Source organism: Sus scrofa, chromosome 16 (genome assembly GCF_054392235.1).
Source record: "Sus scrofa isolate SSC_HxYL_T2T_F1_AM1 chromosome 16, Sscrofa_HxYL_maternal_Yorkshire_Landrace_v2.0, whole genome shotgun sequence".
In the NCBI taxonomy this organism is placed as follows: Eukaryota; Metazoa; Chordata; class Mammalia; order Artiodactyla; family Suidae; genus Sus; species Sus scrofa.
In genome coordinates, this window is record NC_139398.1 from 75572569 (window position 1) to 75591504 (window position 18936).

At 38.9% G+C, this 18936-nt stretch overlaps 1 protein-coding gene across 29 annotated transcripts in view; it reads left to right on the top strand.

Annotated features, from left to right (window-relative positions):
- PWWP2A (PWWP domain containing 2A) overlaps positions 1 to 16592 on the top strand; it is a 113693-nt gene extending 97101 nt beyond the window's left edge. For 4 of the 29 annotated variants that reach the window (XR_014830931.1, XR_014830932.1, XR_014830925.1 and 1 more), the window contains 2 exons: positions 210 to 1174; positions 15356 to 16592. Coding sequence is in view for 7 of the 29 variants with exons in the window: in XM_021076914.2 (XP_020932573.2) it covers positions 210 to 1174; positions 15356 to 15369 (979 nt within the window). In the remaining 22 variants the exon portion in view is untranslated. Of the gene's footprint in view, positions 1 to 209; positions 2851 to 5392; positions 5813 to 9345; positions 9425 to 11285; positions 11420 to 12853; positions 14543 to 15355 lie in introns of those variants that run through there. The other 25 variants (XR_014830929.1, XR_014830924.1, XM_021076911.2 and 22 more) reach the window with 16 other exon arrangements.
- The last annotated feature ends 2344 nt before the right edge of the window (positions 16593 to 18936 follow it).

Consider the following 18936-nt stretch of genomic DNA (forward strand, 5'->3'; position numbering starts at 1 on the left):
TTAGAGCACCAAGTATTTCTCATCAAGTTTACCTAAAATGTAAGACCAAAAAAAGGAATGCTTTAGCACTTTTGCAGGGAGGTGTTCTTACATAGGTTTTTTTTTTTTTTTTTTAAAATGTGAAATAGTTTTCAAGAAGGCTCAAATAAACATCGGTTTCAAGAAAATTAAAGACCTTAACTTAATGGCTCTTTTCCTTTCTTTCAAAGGTTTGGGCCCCATGGGATCCCTGTGACAATATTTCCCAAAAGGGAATATAAGGATAAACCTGAAGCCATGCAGCTCCAAAGTAATACATTCCAAGCAGGGACAGAAGTGAAGCGGGAAGTGAATGGTGCTGTTCCTGATGTCCCTTCTCCTGTCCCACCTCCCGAGCTGAGCTTGGCCGAAAGCCTGTGGACTTCCAAACCACCGCCTCTCTTCCATGAAGGAGCACCTTATCCTCCCCCTTTGTTTATCAGGGACACATATAACCAATCAATACCTCAGCCACCTCCTCGGAAAATTAAGCGACCCAAACGAAAAATGTACAGGGAAGAACCTACTTCAATAATGAATGCTATTAAACTACGACCCAGGCAAGTCTTGTGTGACAAATGCAAAAACAGTGTTGTTGCTGAAAAAAAAGAAATTAGAAAAGGTAGTAATGCAAGTGACTCTTCTAAATATGAAGATAAAAAACGGAGAAATGAAAGTGTAACTACTGTGAACAAAAAACTGAAAACTGACCATAAAGTGGATGGGAAAAACCAAAACGAAAGCCAGAAAAGAAATGCTGTGGTTAAGGTTTCAAATATTGCTCACAGCAGAGGCAGAGTAGTCAAAGTTTCTGCTCAGGCAAATACATCAAAAGCTCAGTTAAGTACTAAAAAAGTGCTCCAGAGTAAGAACATGGATCATGCAAAAGCTCGGGAAGTTTTGAAAATTGCCAAAGAAAAGGCACAGAAGAAGCAAAGTGACACCTCTACGTCCAGAAGTGCACATTCAAAAGTCCATTTCACACGTCGATATCAGAATCCTAGCTCAGGTTCCCTTCCACCCCGGGTTCGTTTAAAACCACAGAGGTACAGGAATGAAGAAAATGACTCTTCTCTGAAGACAGGACTGGAGAAAATGCGGAGTGGCAAGATGGCACCCAAGCCTCAGTCCCGCTGCACCTCTACGCGCTCAGCAGGTGAGGCCCCTTCAGAAAATCAGAGTCCTTCCAAAGGCCCTGAAGAGGCCAGCAGTGAGGTTCAGGACACAACTCAAGTGCCTGTGCCTGGTGAGCAGGATGAACCACAGACACTGGGCAAAAAGGGCAGCAAAAGCAATATCTCTGTTTACATGACCCTAAATCAAAAGAAATCTGACTCTTCCAGTGCTTCAGTGTGTAGCATTGATAGCACAGATGATTTGAAATCCTCCAACTCTGAGTGTAGTTCTTCTGAAAGCTTTGATTTTCCTCCAGGGTGTATGCATGCACCTTCCACCTCCACTCCCTCCTCTTCAAAGGAAGAGAAAAAGCTCAGTAATTCCTTGAAAATGAAAGTCTTTTCCAAAAACGTCTCTAAGTGTGTCACACCAGATGGCAGGACCATATGTGTAGGGGACATTGTTTGGGCCAAGATATATGGCTTCCCCTGGTGGCCAGCCCGTATTCTTACTATAACTGTGAGCCGGAAAGATAACGGCCTTTTAGTCCGACAGGAGGCCCGTATTTCATGGTTCGGGTCTCCAACAACATCTTTCCTGGCTCTTTCGCAACTCTCCCCCTTTTTAGAAAACTTCCAGTCACGCTTTAATAAGAAGAGAAAGGGCCTGTATCGCAAGGCTATCACAGAGGCAGCTAAGGCTGCCAAGCAGCTGACCCCTGAAGTGCGGGCTTTGTTGACCCAGTTTGAAACGTGAACATGGACAGTAAAGGTAGGCAAGAACCTTTGGAAGGCACCACAGATTTTCTAGTCTACGAAATAGCTTGGCCAAACTGGAGAGAGATTGCACTCAGTTGGCTGTTTTTTTATACTTAACCTTATAGCCATTTTTAGACCGAGAAGCTTAAACTGAACCAAGGAATCAAATTTTGTCTTAAGGAAGTGATATTTTAGCAGTGTTTTTCAGTTTTGAAGTCTAATATCATCCCAAGGCATAGGAGCCATAGCCTCAACTGAAAATGAATTTTTGCAGGGACTGTTAATTGACATTTGTATCTAGTACTGTGTGTATGTGTGTATATATACATAGATACATACACATAGAAAATATAGCCTGTCACTATGTGACACAGGTTGCATATTTGGGATCATAGTAAGGGCTGGTGAGCTGGGGGAATAGTTTGGATGTTTAATGACTACTTGTCTTTTAATTAATGCACACTTTGCCGTTCTATGTGCATAATGGCACAAGAGTTTGATACTTAGTAGTTTGACAAACTGAGATGCTTGCTGTTGAGTTCCAGACTGGGGAAATAGCCCAGTATAGGGGAATTAAGACTGTCAAGGCTGGCTAGGTTTGAATCATTACTCTCTTTTGTTTAATGGAGACTTAAAAACTTTCAAACTTCTGGTTTGGGAGTTTAGATAGGTTTGTCTTTGGATATGTAAATAGTTGACTGCTAAATTTGGTCAGATTTCTCCTGACTGACAGACTGTTCCTAAATTCTTAGGATACGTCCTGGTAAATTACACTTTGTGAATTCATTGTCATATGTGTAATTATTGCGTTTTTGGATGTACCTAGTTTGATAATTTTTAAAAAATATTTCCGTTTAAGGTATCTGTTTGCAGGTCAGAAAATGAAAAAATGTAATTGTGTAATGCTCTGAAATGTAAAAAAAAAAAAAAGCTGTAAATAAAATCGACTAAATCCAAATTATTTGTGTGTGTTTCTCAAAAAGCTTTGAAAAATTTCAAGATGGTAGAAAATTATTTGTAATAGTGTCTAGAGAAGGTGAAAAATCACTTATTTTCCTGTCTGCCCTATCAGGGAATATATAATACTCTGAGCATAGATAAAATTCAAATAAGTAATCAATATATTCTTAAAATGAGGTTTTGTAGTATAGAGGTCTGGTATGCTTCTAGGTTTGAGAATAGAAGCAATTTCTATTCTGCCAATTTCTCATAAGTGTGTGGGTTTTAATTTTCTCATTTTGAGCCTAATACTTCATCACATGCCTCTTTTTTCTTTCTTTCTTTTTTTTTTTATCATTTGGGTAATTACAACCAGTCTCTTTTCTGCTTGGTCTTATGCCTCACATATCATTACTTTTGGGGCTTATACTATTTTCTACAAGGTCCATTTATTTGTCCCTTAGAGTTGATTTCTTATATTCCATTTTTATCTTTGTATCCTTAAAAATCTGAATGCCTGTGGAGGCAAGTTTGTTCTAAAAACTTTTAAGTTGCTTTCATACTTTTTTGTCTAACTTTTTAATGTCAATTTGACACTTTTAAAGAGAACTTTTTATGGATTTCTAAGTAACCAGTTTGAAATACCTTAGTTACTATGGAATTATGGGGAAGATTAATGGAGGTTAAAAATTGTAGTCTTTTGACAGCTTTCTTAAGCTTATGGACTTCTTTGATTTATCTAAGGATTCTGTAAAAGCAAGTAGAGTTTCTCCTTGGGAACTCAGTCAATGCTTTTTGATTATAATAAACACACAATTTTAAAAAAGAGGTTTCACTTGAATAGAACATATTCTTTCCTGCAAACAGAAACAATTATACTATTTGGAAAATTCTTTTATTATAACAGGTTGAAAGAAGTTCACAGTATGATTGAGAGGCTTTAAGGAAATATCTTAAAAGATATTCCAAGTATTTCAGACTAGTAAATTTGTTCATTCAGATAATTTTCAGAGTTTGAAATCTAAGGTGCAAAAAGATTTAAATCAGGCGAAGCAGAGTCATCAATGTTATAATCCAAGGCTTTGCGTAGTGATCCAGGTGAGTTATATATAACATAGTGGTTTTAACACTGAATATTCCTAATGCAGTCAACTGCTCAGGCAAATGGGCCCTTATGGCATAAACCAAATTTGATTTGTTACAGAAGCCATGGGGAAAAAGAAGAAAATGATAAAATCATGATTGTTGTGTTCGAAAATAACAATTTGATATAGTCCATACCTTTGAGGGAAAAGTTGAAGCATAATCACAGATGTGCGTGATCTCTAATTAGGCCAAATAATCCCTCTGTTTTAAACCAGGTGTCTGGCGTATTTATCTGAAGTTTTAACAAGAAATCTTAAAGAATTTCTATAATCTATAAGATGTACTGTATATTCTAGACACTAATCCAACAGTTGCATGTTAAACAATGTTTTATTCACATAGAAATTTCTTAAGCAGCTAAGATAGCAGTCCAGTACCTACTGTATATGGAGACAGAGTTGAGGGGAAGTGTAGCCAATTAGTTCTTAGATTTCTTTTAACAACAAAAAGGAGACCCTTTTTGTATGGAGGTAAACATGGATTTTTTTTCCCATTGCAGAGAGAAAACTAGGCTTAGGCCAAAACTATGGTCTAAGAAAAGTGTCTAGAACAGGATTAGTAAGAGGGGGAAACTAAGTGAGGAAAAAAACTAAAGATGTTTTTCTAAAACTCTCGAGAGATGTAAAGCTTTAAAGTGTTTTACCGTTTTATAGGGGTCTGTTCTTTAAATTTGGAAGGGACTCCCATTTATAGATCGGGAACAAGAGACCTGAGGTAACAGTAAGACAGAAAGTAGAATTCACTAGTGTGAAGTCCATTTGCAGGACTTGGTGAGTTTATAAGTAATTTTAGATTGGTACTAAACAGAAAAGGCAATATACCCAAATTACAGAAATAAGGATGGTCTGCAGGCAAAGGAATTGGAACAATAAGATCAGCTAAATGAATATAACTTCATTAGGTCTGAACTTGTAATTTGTAAAACACTGAGCACTACTGGTAATGTTGAAGAGAAGATATACATTTACATCCCTTTATATATAAAATGCAGAATACCTGAATTGGGAATTGGAAATATGTTAAACTTATCTTTTGCACATTTTAAATTGTGAGTTTTTCTACACTTAGTGCTGCGTTGGTTCACATTTGTTAGTGCTTGTAGCAGAGTGGCAGATGTCTAGAAAAGATAATGTTTTAATTCAGGACAGTGTTTTGTGTCCAGTGGTGGCCTCCAGTAGAGCATTTGCTAGAAAGAATGCTTGATGAACCTATTTATAAGTTGGGACAAATTTAGTGTTTGCTTTGATATTGTACTAATAAGATTGCTATTAAAACTGAAATTCCTAATAGAGGGAATTCATAAATAGAACCGAAAGCTGGTTACATGCCAATTACCAGGAGAAATAAAATGGCTAATCTGCCTTTTACCTAGTTCTGACTTAGTTAACATAGTCTTTCATATTCTGTATTTACAGTTTACTCCTTCATTCAACAAAGAGTGAATAGAATTTTAAGAAATGAAAGCTTGGAGTTCCCACTGTGGCATAATGAGATCTGAGGTATCTCTGGATTGCTGGGACACAGGTTCGGTCCCTGGCTCAGCACAGTGGGTTAAAGGATCTGGCGTTGCTGCAGCTACTGCTGAGATCTCATCCTGTCCCTGGCCTGGGAACTACATATGCTGCAGTGTGGCTCAGCAGGTTAAGAATCCATCATGGTGTCCTTGAGCATGCAGGTTTGATCCCTGCCCTCGCTCAGGGTTTTGGATCCAGTGCTGCTGCAGCTGTGGTGTAGGTCACAGACTCTGCTTGGATCCCATTTGCTATGGCTGTGGTGTTGGCTGGCAGCTACAGCTCCGATTCGACCCTTAGCCTGGGAATTTCCATATGCTGAAGGTACAGCCTTGGGGTGGGGGGGTGGGTGAGGGGCATGACTTGAGTGGGAGCTTTTTTCCCTTAACTTTTTTTGAGACTTTAGGTGAAATCATTTTTTCCTTCATACTAATAGAGGATTGTGATTCGCTGAGCTTTTTTTTTGTATTTAAAAAATTGTTAGATAGACTTAACATAAAAGTTTACCATTTTGGCCTTACCCACAGCATGCTGAAGTTCCCAGGCCAGGGACTGAATCTGTATCACATCAGTGAAAGTGCCGGATCCTTAACTCGCCAGGCCACCAGGGAACTCCCATTTTTCAGTGTATAGTTCTGTGGCATTAAATACCATCCACATTGTTGGATGGTACCATCCATCTATAATTTGGGTTTTTGATATAAATCTTTTAAGTTTGAATGGCATTGCTTTTGAAGATGTTAGGAAATTAAGTCACAGCAGTGCTCTTAGGCACTGGTTGGTTCATAGTACTGGCAGCCTGGCTTCCTGCACTCCTTCCTAGTCAGCCTGCAGTCCTGCACCAGTCTTAATGGTGCCGTTTCTAAGAACTATAACTGCTTTAGGTCAATATGCATGACTGCCTTTATCTAGTAATTACTCTTAAGAGTAGTTTTTAGCTTAAAACTACTACCTCCTAGTGACAAAAGCAATAGTTTTAGACAATTTTATGAATATGGAAACCATTTAAATGGTTTCAGTAGTGGAGTTAGTTTCCATAATTTATATATATACCATCACACTCTTTGCCGTATTTTTATAAAATGTGTACTATTACAAATTTTTTTTTGGTCTTTTTTAGGGCCACACCCTCAGCATGTGAAGTTCCTGGGCAAGGAGTCAAATTGAGTTGCAGCTGCCGGACTCCGCCCCAGCCACAGCAACACCAGATCTGAGCTGCATCCATGACCTACATGGAAGCTTGTGGCAACACCAGATCCCTAACCCACTGAGCAATGCCAGGGATTGAACCTGCATGCTCATGGATACTATTTGGGTTCTTGACGTGCTGAGCCACAATGGGAACTCCTTGTTTTTTCTACTTTTTATGTCTTTACTATCAATGGAAAATGAACATGCCTAGACATAGGTAGATAATTCTATTAAGAGTCTAAGATCTTATATACAACACTTTGGTAGGAAATACTAAGTTGTATACCATTCCTTTAAATCATCTTGTTTAGATTGAGTCAAAATTTTTTTTCTTCTTTTTTTTAGGGCTATACTCAGGGCATATGGAAGTTCCCAGGCTAGGGGTCGAATTAGAGCTGTAGCTGCTGGCCTACACTACACAGCTCTGTGGCATCAGAGCCTCATCTGTGTCCTGTGCCACAGCTCATGGCAACACCAGATCCTTAACCTACTGAAAGGCTAGGAATTGAACCCACATCCTCATGGATACTTGTTGGGTTCATTTCTGCTGAGCGGAACTCCCAAATTTTGATGAATCTAATCTCTGAGAAAGCTAACTGCCAAACTTGAGTTTTTGCTTAGAGATTTCCTATGTTATGTAAGCATAAACTAAAGATTGGCTGTGGGGATGTGTAAAACAAGAAGAAACTCTAGACTCAAAAGGTATAAGGATTTAGGAGTTTCTGTTGTGGCTCAGCGGAAACGAATCTGACTAGTATCCATGAGGACGCAGGTTCTATCCCTGGCCTTGCTCAGTGGGTTAAGGATCCGGCATTGCCAGGAGCTGTGGCATAGGTCGCAGATGCAGCTTAGATCCTGTGTTGCTGTGGCTGTGGCATAGGCCAGCTGCTGCAGCTCCGATTGGACCCCTAGCCTGAGAACTTCCATATACCACGGGTGCAGCCCTAAAAAGCAAAAAAAAAAAAAAACCAAAAAAAAACCCCAAAAAACAAACAAAAAAAAACCCCAAAAAAGTATAAGGATTTATTCAAATAATGAATTTGTGTCAAGTTCTCATTTTTTAATAAGAAATTTGGATGGCTGTATATAGTGTCTAAATTGTAGGCCTTCTATTGGACATTTTTTTTTTTAATAAATTTCATAAAACTTAGATGTGGAGGAGTTGCTGCGGTGGCTCAGTGGTTAATGAATCCGACTAGGAACCATGAGGTTGCTTGCGGGTTTGATCCCTTGTCTACTCAGTGGCTTAAGGATCCAGCGTTTCCGTGAGCTGTGGTGTAGGTTGCAGACGCGGCTTGGATCCACGTTGCTGTGGCTCTGGCGTAGGCCGGTGGCTACAGCTCTGATTAGACCCCTAGCCTGGGAACCTCCATATGCCATGGGAGTGGCCCCAGAAAAGGCAAAAAGACAAAAAAAACCAAAAAACAAAAAAACTTAGATGTTGAAAATGGCCTGTTTTATAATAACTGGTCTGAACTCAAAATATGAATTAAATGTTTTTCTTTAAATTCCTTATATTTCTAAGATCTCAATGAAAAATAAGTTGAATAAAATGGCCATTATTCAAATATGGAATTTTCCTTCTATCATAATATGACAATTTACCTCCTTTTGTTAAAGCCTTAGAAATCTTTTACTGCCCCAAACCATGATTTAAACTTAATTATAATTTTTTCTATCCCAGTGCAGATATCTAGAGGAAAAACGAGTTCCCAGCCTGTTGTGGCTCAGCGGGTTAAGAACCCAACTGATATCCATGAGGATGCAGGTTTGATTCCTGGCCTTGCTCAGTGGGTTAAGGATCCTGTGTTGCTGAGAGCTGTGGTGGAGGTTGCAGATAGGGGCTCGGGATGCTGCATTGCTGTGGCTGCAGCATAGGCCAGGAGCTGCAGCTCAGTCTCCCAGCTGCAGCTCCAATTTGACTGCTAGCCTGAGAACTTTCATATGCTGCAGATGCAGCCCTAAAAAGTAAACAGAGGAAAAAGGAAAACAGATGCTCCACAACTAAAATGTTAAGACTTGTTATAATCACACTTTTTCCCTTATGTAAATTTAAAAGTTTGTAATTACAATGCATATCAAGTTTTAGCAAGGGCTTGTTTTTTGTTTTTAAATTTTTTTTTTTTTTGTCTTTTGTCCTTTTAGGGCCGCACCCTCGGCATATGGAGGTTCCCAGGCTAGGGGGTCTAATTGGAGCTATAGCTGCCAGCCTATGTACGTCAGAGCCACAGCAACACCAGATCAAAGCTGTGCCTGTAACCTACACCACAGCTCATGCACCTTGGCGTATGGAGGTTTCCAGGCTAGGAGTCTAATTGGAGCTATAGCCTCCAGCCTACGCCAGAGCCACAGCAGCGTGGGATCTGAGCCACCTCTGTGACCTACACCACAGCTCACGGCAATGCCAGATCCTTAACCTACTACTGAGCAAGGCCAGGAATTGAACCCCCAACCTCATGGTTCCTAGTCGGATGCTTTAACCACTGTGCCATGATGGGAACTGCCCTGTTTTTTAAATATTTAATATAATTCTGTAGTTTCAGTGTCCCTCAGTTCTCTGCAGTCAAAGTCTGCTTACAAGCTACCAAGAAGGCCTAGAAGTAATAATTTTTTTTTCCCCAGGAGAAGTATAAGTTTTTTGCTTATGTGGGGATACTCTTTTTTAGAAATGTGAGAAGATTATCCTGTTGATTACAAATGATATAAATGGATACTTAATGAGAATATTACTTGCCAGTAGTACAGGTGAGTTGGAGTGTTCCTTAACATTTTTGCACTAATAGTACTCATAATCAGTCCTTCATTGCGCAAAGAAGCATTCTTTTTCACTTTTCAGGCATTTGGTTGATGAAAGTACAGGCTCTTGGGACAGATTTCTAGGCTAAGCCTGACTTGGATCTGCCACTTAGAAGCTATGTGATCTTAGGCAGGTTACCTCAGTTTCATCATCTGTGAAATGGGGGAGAGTAATAGTACCTCCTCAAAAGGTAATTGGAAGAATCTGAATGTTTAAAGCAATAAAGTGCCTCGCTTAAGATTTGCATAAATACTTGCTGTCATCACCACAATTACCACTTTGTGTGGCATAGAAATTTCATTTAGGTAACTTTTGATGGTATCTTTCTGCAACATATAGATGAAAAAAGTGTTACAGAAATATTATTCTTACTTGAAAATTCCAGTAATCATAGTATGATTGGCCAAAACTAAAGTAGCCATGCACTGACTGGTTCCAACAGGCATTTGTGGAGGGCTACTGGGTTGGCAGTTATAGGGATTATGGTGAGGGTAGAGGTGCATTAACATATTTTGACTCTTGAATGAAAAAGTAATTGTGATTCAGACACTTATGTACTAATGAGCAGTCACCAGCTCTGAAGCCTGGCACATCTCACATCCTTTCAAAGGCATGAGAAGTATCTGAGGTGGTGGGTTCAGTGGAGTAGAGATCATTTTAGGAGGACTTTCCAAAGGTATTAGAACCTCAAAGCTGTACTGTTAGCTTTTAAGTTGTGCAGATTAGCTGAGTTTTCCTGGACAGTGGTGGTCTGCCAAGTGGTGAAAAAGCAGACTTTAACATTTCCTTTTTATTGCCATATTTTGGTGTGAGTCCTGTTGTGCTGCAGTTTGTCTAAAACTCTAGAAAATTAACTGGTTAGAAAAATAATATTGATACTAGAAAACCATGGAGTTTCCATTGTGGCGCAGTGGAAATGAATCCGACTAGTATCCATGAGGATGTGGGTTTGATCCTTGTCCTCGCTTAGTCGGTTGAGGACCCAGCATTTCCCTGAGCTGGATGTGGTGTAGGTCACAGATGCAGCTTTGATCCTGTGTTGCTGTGGCTGTCGTGTAGGCCGGCAGCTGCAGCTCTGATTTGGCCCCTAGCCTGGGACTTGCATATGCCGTGGGTTCAGCCCTGAAAACAAAAAACAAAAGACTAGGAAACCAGAATGTCTGTTACAAAATGAGGCACTTATTTATGCCTTTCCTGGTTGTTCATACTGCATTTTTCTACATTGTATAAGAGAAAATTTATATCAACTGTCCAGGAAGACAGTAGCTACATGTATATAATCTTAATTCTTCAGTTTTTAGTTCTGGGCTTTGCTTTAAGAGTGTGACCTCCTCTGCTCCTTTCTCACAATCTGAAAGGGAGATGGGGAGATTGAATGTTTATTTTCCTCGTTCTGATTTGCACCTTTATATCTTTGCTGCGTCCCAGGAATAGCTGCCATTGTTGCATGTAAGCTTTCTCGTCAAGGACAAAATAAGTAATTTCCAATGAAATTGTAGCCTTTCATCAGGGCCGTCTTCTTATTTTTTTTCTTTTTTAATGCGGTCTCCTTACTTTTACGCTTCATTGCCAGCGTGCCCTGGCCCTTGCTAATGGATCCTATGACTGCAGCCAGTTTCTTAGGACAGACCTAGAGATCCTAAAAGCATTAAGAGGAAACTCATCTTGAACATGAACACAAAAGACTAGCGGGCCAGACTCTGTGGACTGGGGTCTTGCATGTTTGTTTTTTACACGGCACTGGAGAGGGGAAATGCACATGGATAACACCATTCTTTGATGCAGTTTCTTGATTTTCCTCTTGGCTAGAAATGAAAAGAAGATTTTGGAGTTCCCGTCGTGGCGCAGTGGTTAACGAATCCGACTAGGAACCATGAGGTTGCAGGTTCGATCCCTGCCCTTGCTCAGTGGGTTAACGATCCGGCGTTGCCGTGAGCTGCGGTGTAGGTCGCAGACTTGGCTTGGATCCTGCGTTGCTGTGGCTCTGGCGTAGGCTGGCAGCTACAGCTCTGATTCGACCCCTAGCCTGGGAACCTCCATATGCCGCGGGAGTGGCCCAAGAAATGGCAAAAAGACAAAAAAAAAAAAGATTTTTTTAGAATGATTATTGAAACCCAAGTTTTAAATATAGAGAGGTTCAAAAGATAAATTCCTTGTGCATTCATCTTTTTTTCTTGTGTGACTGCTATTCCATTGTAGCTAGTAGTATATTTAAGTTTTCTCATTAAAAAAAAAAGGATAAATAGCCTTTATTAAACTTATTAAACCTCATTTAAGAAAATTACTCTTGGAGTTCCTGTCGTGGCACAGCAGAAACACATCCGACTAGGAACCATGAGGTTGTAGGTTTGATCCCTGGCCTTGCTCAGTGGGTTAAGGATCTGGCATTGTCATGAGCTGTGGTGTAGGTCGCAGACGTGGCTCAGATCTGGTGCTGCTGTGTCTGTGGTGTAGGCCGCCAGCTGTAGCTCCAATTAGACCCCTAGCCTGGGAACTCCATATGCCATGGGTGTGGCCCTAAAAAGACAAAAAAATTATTAAAATTAAGTAAACATGTGTATGTATTTCTAGATCAGGTGTATAAAGTTTCTCTTTTTCAGTGCCAGAAGAGCCTTAAGGTTTTGATTATATGCTACACTTCTGGTTTAGCATTTAAAAACATGTTGTAGGGACTGCATGTTTAAATCTGTGATCCCAGAGTTGATTACACTGATGAGATAGATGAGTTGTTTCTTATTTATACTGTATTTAAAGTAGGGAAGTAGGAAACAATAGTTTAAAAAGGCTTAAAACAACAATCTTTTACCTGAATTATGCTTAAATGAGAAAGCTAACCTTGTCAAACCCATTTCAAGCAGGTGGTTAGCTCACAGTAAGCTCAGGCCTGATGCTCCCCCCTGGCATTAAAGGAGAATGGGACTCGGGCAGTTTTTGGTCAGTCTTCAAGAGGGAAACTCTGAGCTCATTCATGATATGCTACAGATAGGGTGACAACTTTGGCCCTTGTTGAATACTGAGGAGATCATGACTACTCCAACACTAGCCTAGTGTTAGGCTAGTAAAAATTTTTTGTCAGGAGCATTAAATGTGAGCATTATTGTAGGACTAACATCTTCATGAGCCTTTAGGCATTTGGCTGCTCAGTTGACTTGGGCTGGAGAGTGCCCTCTCCTGGCCAGCACTGGTGTGCACACACCAAGTCTTTCCTGTTACCAGAGCTTCACGTTCTTTGAAGCCAGTGAGTTACCTAGGATAAATTAATTATGAAAAATTCAATTGAAGTTTGGTCTTATTTTTAAATTTTTTTTTGGTAAGATGGATTAAAAAGAACTCAAATGACTGCTCTATTTTTGTTAACTTGGTTTTTTCTACCATAGGTCTCAACAAATGGCAGCTATTACATCAGACAGTGACGAATCCTGCTGCTCCCTTACAGTGTCTGACAGACCACTGTGGATTCAGACTGGGAGCATTGAAGTTAACAGTGAAACGGGCAGGTCTGTCTGTGTTAAGCCCTGCCACAGAGTGAAGAGGGCATCATGTCATCCTTATCATTCCCAAAGTAGGTTAGGCTAGATTTAAAGGGATGCATTAGTTCTTTCTCCTTGTCTTTACTGACCTTGGTTAGCTGGGTGTATTCATGTAAGTGATAGTTTGAATGAGTGAAAATAACTTTTAACCAGTATTAGCTGCTGTGTTTAAAAAAAGAAGAATAAAAGGAGAGCTAGCCTCCCACGAGCTTCCTTGAATTGAGAGGAGTTACTCCTAGGGTAGAAGTTGGGTGTCACAACTGCAGAATTTTGTCAAGGATGACTGAGTGTCCACTGGAAGTCAAGTATCGGATTTATCTTTTCATTGTCTCAGTCTCTGTCACTTTTATACTCATTACTTCTTAGTCATTACTTAATATATAAGGATATGTGTAGCTGTATATAAGTGAATTAAACCTCAAAACCGTTGTCATTTACAAAACTCAAGAGGAATGCTTAAATATATCTGTAATCTATTTAAGTACATTTATTAAAACCACCTAGGATAATGCCTAAAAGGCTTATTTGGGGGCTAGCAGGAAAAGTTGAGGAAATTTTGCTGTGCTGCTTTTGAAGTTAGTTTTTTTTTTTTATTTCTTGAATTAAGGCTATTTAACTCACTAGTGTTTGAAGCTAGTAAAGAGATATTAATTGAATTGTATCATTGTATGTGAGCTGTGATTTGCAAACTGGGTCAGAATGGCACATGTTGGATTCAAGATTGAGGCTGGGATATTTTGGACTCTTACCTATGTAGGAGTGATAGCTACCAGGTGATCTGAGGGAATAGCATTTTCAGTTTTCTGCACCTCCTATGGGAATAATAAGATCTGCTTTGGTCCTTGGCTTTCCTGCCAACTTGAATAGGCTTCACTAAGGTTGAGTTGTAAATAGAAGGAAATGAAATTGTACAGGGGATTGGCTGTTTACCTTTTTCTTTCAGTTTATAAAATGGGGATATTTACTTCCAAAGTTCCGTGAGTCTGAATTTATTATGATCATATCAGTATCTTAGTTTTAGACATAAAAACTTTCCTTAGCTCAGTGTTTAATTTTAAAATGATGTTAGTCATTCTGTTTCTTTAGTAGCAAGGACTACATCACCTTCTGTTTTGATGTGTGCAATATTTATGGCTAGAAGCCAGTTTTCATTGCTTGAGAAGAAATGTGATAGACCCCCCTGTGAAGTTTATTTTATAGGCTTTGATCCAGTAAGTGAAGCATGGCAGCACTGGAAGTGAAGATCTTGAGTTCTAAGAAATACAGCTACTTTGAAATGTTTGGAAGTTAAATACTGGGAAGAATGGGGTGGTTTTTTTTTCTTTTTCTATGTTTTGTCTGTTATTATTACACGGAAGGTACCATATCTTTAGTTTAAAAATACATTGGACCAAAAATAATCGTCGTTCTTTCCACTGCTCACATGTTTTGGAATTTAAACTCTCATTGATACTTAGGCTCCCAGGTTTGAAAGGCATAACCAGGGATTGTAGAGGTTTCAATGGGATTTCTACCACCATTTGGTATCAAAGCAAGGTCAGTAATGTTGGGTATTCTAGTCTTGCTACTTGACAGTAATTTTTACAGGTCTTGCCCTTTATAAACGTTCTGCTTGGTGGCCTGCTTTCTGTTGGAGCTAAGGTGCAGAGTGCCTCTGCTGATAATTTGGTTTGCTGGCTTAACAAGGGACGCTGTGGTCAGTTGAACCAGTGTACGTAAGTTGCTTCTAGTAGCCAAATGGTGCTCTTGATGCCTTTTGATGTGCTGTGTGTCTACCACTGGGGAGCCACCCTCCATGCCTTTCCTTTTCTGCTCTTGCACATTTGTGGACAGTGTGATCTGCAGTTGAGTTTTACATAGCTGTTTTTTTTTTTCCCCCATATAAATTTGTGTCTTAAGCCTGTAGGCAGCCTGTGCTAGAGGAAGTCTGCTGGTGTTTCATAGTCCAAGTGGTGAAGCTGACTTGCAAACTTTAATATTGTTACTTGTGAAATGGCAGAATAAAGAACAAAGCAAAATCCCCCCTTTATTTGGCAAATATTCACAATTAAGTATTAAAAAAAAAAACACTCATGTGCAGATTGACTATTTGAAAGTGACAACCATTTTATTTGTGTTGGAATTTGGCCAGATATATTTCATAAATAACATGAATGTTTCTGCTGGTTTATAGTGGCAGTGAGTTGTTTTCTCACAAAAATCCACGCTGTTCAAGTTTAACTGATTTAAAAGAAAAAAATTGGATGTGATACAATCTATATAGCTCTAATTTAAATAGGGATATCATTTTTCTCATATAAATTACTTGTACTTAACTACGTTTTCTTCCTTTTCTTTACTATATTTCAGCACAAAGACATTAGCAGGCTGCTGGTTTCATGGACCTGCACCACAGTGACACAGAGAACACCAGAGCATCAGGACTGAATGAAATTGGAGACTCAGATTTTTAAAGCTGCACTAAGAAGTAAATGATCAGGCAGTGGTTAAAACCAACAGTCTATACAAGGGGCACTTGCGAATTGTGCTGTGTTAAGCTGAAGAAAAGGTATTAGGGGAATATTTTATTAAAAACAGACTACTGCAATAAATTATGCGTGAGATGAGGAGAAAAGTGATGTGAAATAGGCGAAGAACTCCCTTGAATTTTATGTATGAAGAATCACTGACAGTAACTTCTTTTGAATGTGAAGTTCTTCTCAGTACATTTTGGACAGGCCTAAAAGGCATGGGATGATGATAGAAATGCTGAGTTATTTTTCATACTAAAACTTGCGTGTATCCACAGTTTAATGTTAATCAGCTCAGATATGAACAAAGGTGTTTCTAGAATGGCCCTCCTCTGAAACAGCAATAGTCACAAATGCCAAGGCCGATGTTTCCTTCAGGGTGCCAGTGGAAACAAGAAAAGATTATCTAACATCCTACGAAAAGGATGGCAAAGTGCCCCCGCCCCACCGAGAAAATTTGGATCTTTTTTTTAATAAAGCAGGGCTATATTATCTTAAATATACATTTGCTTGTTAGAACATACTAAGTAAGATGTATTTATTTGCCACCAGTATTTAACATTTTGTGCACATTTTCTTTACTACATTCTTTCATATTCTGACTCAAAGTGGATAGGCTAGTGTTCGTTTTGGAGTGAAAATATACTCTTAAGAGCTAGTTCTTCTGCTGAGCCAGAGAAGCTTTTTTTCTCTGTCCTTACTGATTTTATCTAATTCAGAAAAGGTGACAATATCTCAATTTTGATGTTGACCTCTCTCTACAGCTTTCTAAGTGCAAGAAGTTCTCACAGGTGTCAGGTGGGACTTGACCCTGGGGAACAAGCAACAGGAACAGACCCATAAAGACGGTGAACTTTTCATGCATGGGGTATGGATTCTTGTTAATGGAGACCTAGATGTTTTTCTTGTCTATAGAAAATACATATTATTGAAAAACCTTAATTTTTTTTTTAATAAATAGAGAAAAAAACAATAATGAGAAAACCAGATAGACCTGTTAGTACTACATTTTTAAGGCATTTTATATTTGATGGTGCCGTACTTTTAATAATAAAACTGAAGTTTTTTAGTGGCAATACTGAATTATTTTTTAAACCAGAAAGATAATCCATATTGATTACTTAATACAAAAAAAAAAAGGAAAAATGCCAAAAAAAATTTATTTGAAGTAACATAACTAAGCATTTGGCTCAAGCGGTCAAACTATATAGGTTTGCAGTTACTTAATAACCCCACACTCAGAATTAACAAAAATTTCTGGATGAGTTTTACAATATTTACTATACCTGACTGATACTTGTTTTACAACTCGAGAAAAGGTAGGCAGTCTTGTTTCTAGCAAGTTAATGCAAATCCTAATTACACTCTGAGTAATTAGAAGCCTTGATCACATTCTAAAATTGTCTTTATAAAGGGAGTTCCTCTTGTGGCACAGAGGAAATGAATCTGACTAGTATCCATGCGGCTGCTGGTTCGATCCCTGGCCTTGCTGTGAGTTGTGTGGTATAGGTTGCAGACGTGGTTCCAATCTGGAGTTGCTGTGGTGTAGGCTGGCAGCTATGGCTCCAATTAGGTCTCTAGCCTGGGAGCTTCCATATGCCTCGGGTGCGGTCCTAAAAAAATAAAAAAAAATTGTCTTTATGGAAAACTCTTTATCATGAAGTCATTATACATTTGATCAAGTCTGAAAAAGCTCAGGAGCTGCAGCAGCAGGGAGGGCTCAAGCTAATGCGCAGGCACACTGTCCCGGTGCCCTGGCCTCTGGCCCTAGGCTGGGTTCGATCTTGTTCTTTGAGATCTGTAACCAAGCAGAACCAGATAACTCCTAGGTCATAGCAGATTCTGTGTAATAAAAAATTCTAACTAAGCTTTATAAATATTTGTGCAGAGTGATGGAAATGACCAGGAACTAATATAAAAGAATTTGGGAGAGATCAGGTTTTAAGTATCAGATTATTTTTTCTTATGACATTCTCAATGGTGTTTGTTATAAACCCAATTTTCATTTTTTAAAAAGTGAAACTTGGTGGTATTTAAAATGTAGACATACTATGTTGCTATTTCACTTTCATTGCTTTAGTTGCTTAATATTTAAGCTTTGCTTCATGCTGCCGTCATCTGTATTTCAAATCTTCACAAGCCTGTTTTTGTTTTGTAGACTTGAATGACATTGTTTCTCATCTAAAAATATGCAGAGACCTAAATGCTAAAGAAAGCTGTGGAACATGTATCCAATAAAGGCTTTTTTTTTTTTTTTAAAGAATTAGTTATTTAAAAACTATTTGTTTACTTTTTAGGAGTTAGGTTTTAAGGATTAGCTTTTACATTGTTAAAATTTGTCCTTTAGGGAGCTGTTTTAGCTGTTCTAAGTAGTGTTGCTTCCTTAGAAGAACAAACGGATTTTAATCACTGGGAGATTTTATGGGATCTCTGTGACCAAGGACAGAGGAAAGGAGAAAAGTTGAATTAGGACCCCGTGCACAACATTACTGTTTTCTCATGGAAACCAACAACCTGCCACCCAAAGTTGGATGTAACTAAACATCTACTGGTAGGTTTGTTTTAATTTTAAGTAGTCCTACCCTTATGGATAAATGGTTGCTTCTTTAAAAGCCCCATACATTCAGTGTGAGGTCAAGTGTTTGACCAGAAACAAACACTCAGTTGCCAGGAAAAATTAGCCTCTTGAAACCTACCAGACAGTTGAGATATTTTAGGGATGGCCCGGAAACTTTTGGTCAGTATACTTCCCTCCCCCCCATTTGAGTAAAGCAGCCTCTAGAAGGCTGCCTGTTATTCCAGAGTGTATATGGAATCTTCAATCACAAACATTCTCTCATTTTAGTCTATCTAAATGAGTGTAAAAAAGGAAGCCACTAGACTCTGACTCTGTTAATATCTTTTTTTCCCCTCAAGTTTCCTACAAATGAAAATGCAACTAGAGAACTAGGTAAGGTAAACAAGTCATATGCACATTACCTGGGCAGGCCCAGAAGAGATCCATCCAACACCATTCCTGATCATCTAGTGTATGTGTCAGTATAGATCAACTCCTACAACATAGAGGGGATGAGTGACAAAAGCCATGGCTGCAACTTGGGATCTTTTTGGGTGCTGTCTTCAGCTAAGGAAGCATAATCATTTATTAAGGTTAGATTCATGCCCTCAAATCATGTACGGAGTGTACTGGTGTCACCCTAGGCATGCCAGGTATATAACCACACTTTTAAACTGTACTTTTATGTAAGCCATTTGCTGCTTTTATACCTGATAGCTTGTTTCTCCTCCTTTTATGTAACGATTTTTTTCCTCAGGGCTTTGAACAGAGTGTGTTTTTTTAAGTATACTTTTGTCTAGTGATTAGCATCCTGCCAAATCTTTGCTTATTCAAAAGGAAATTTCATGGACTAACACTTCTGC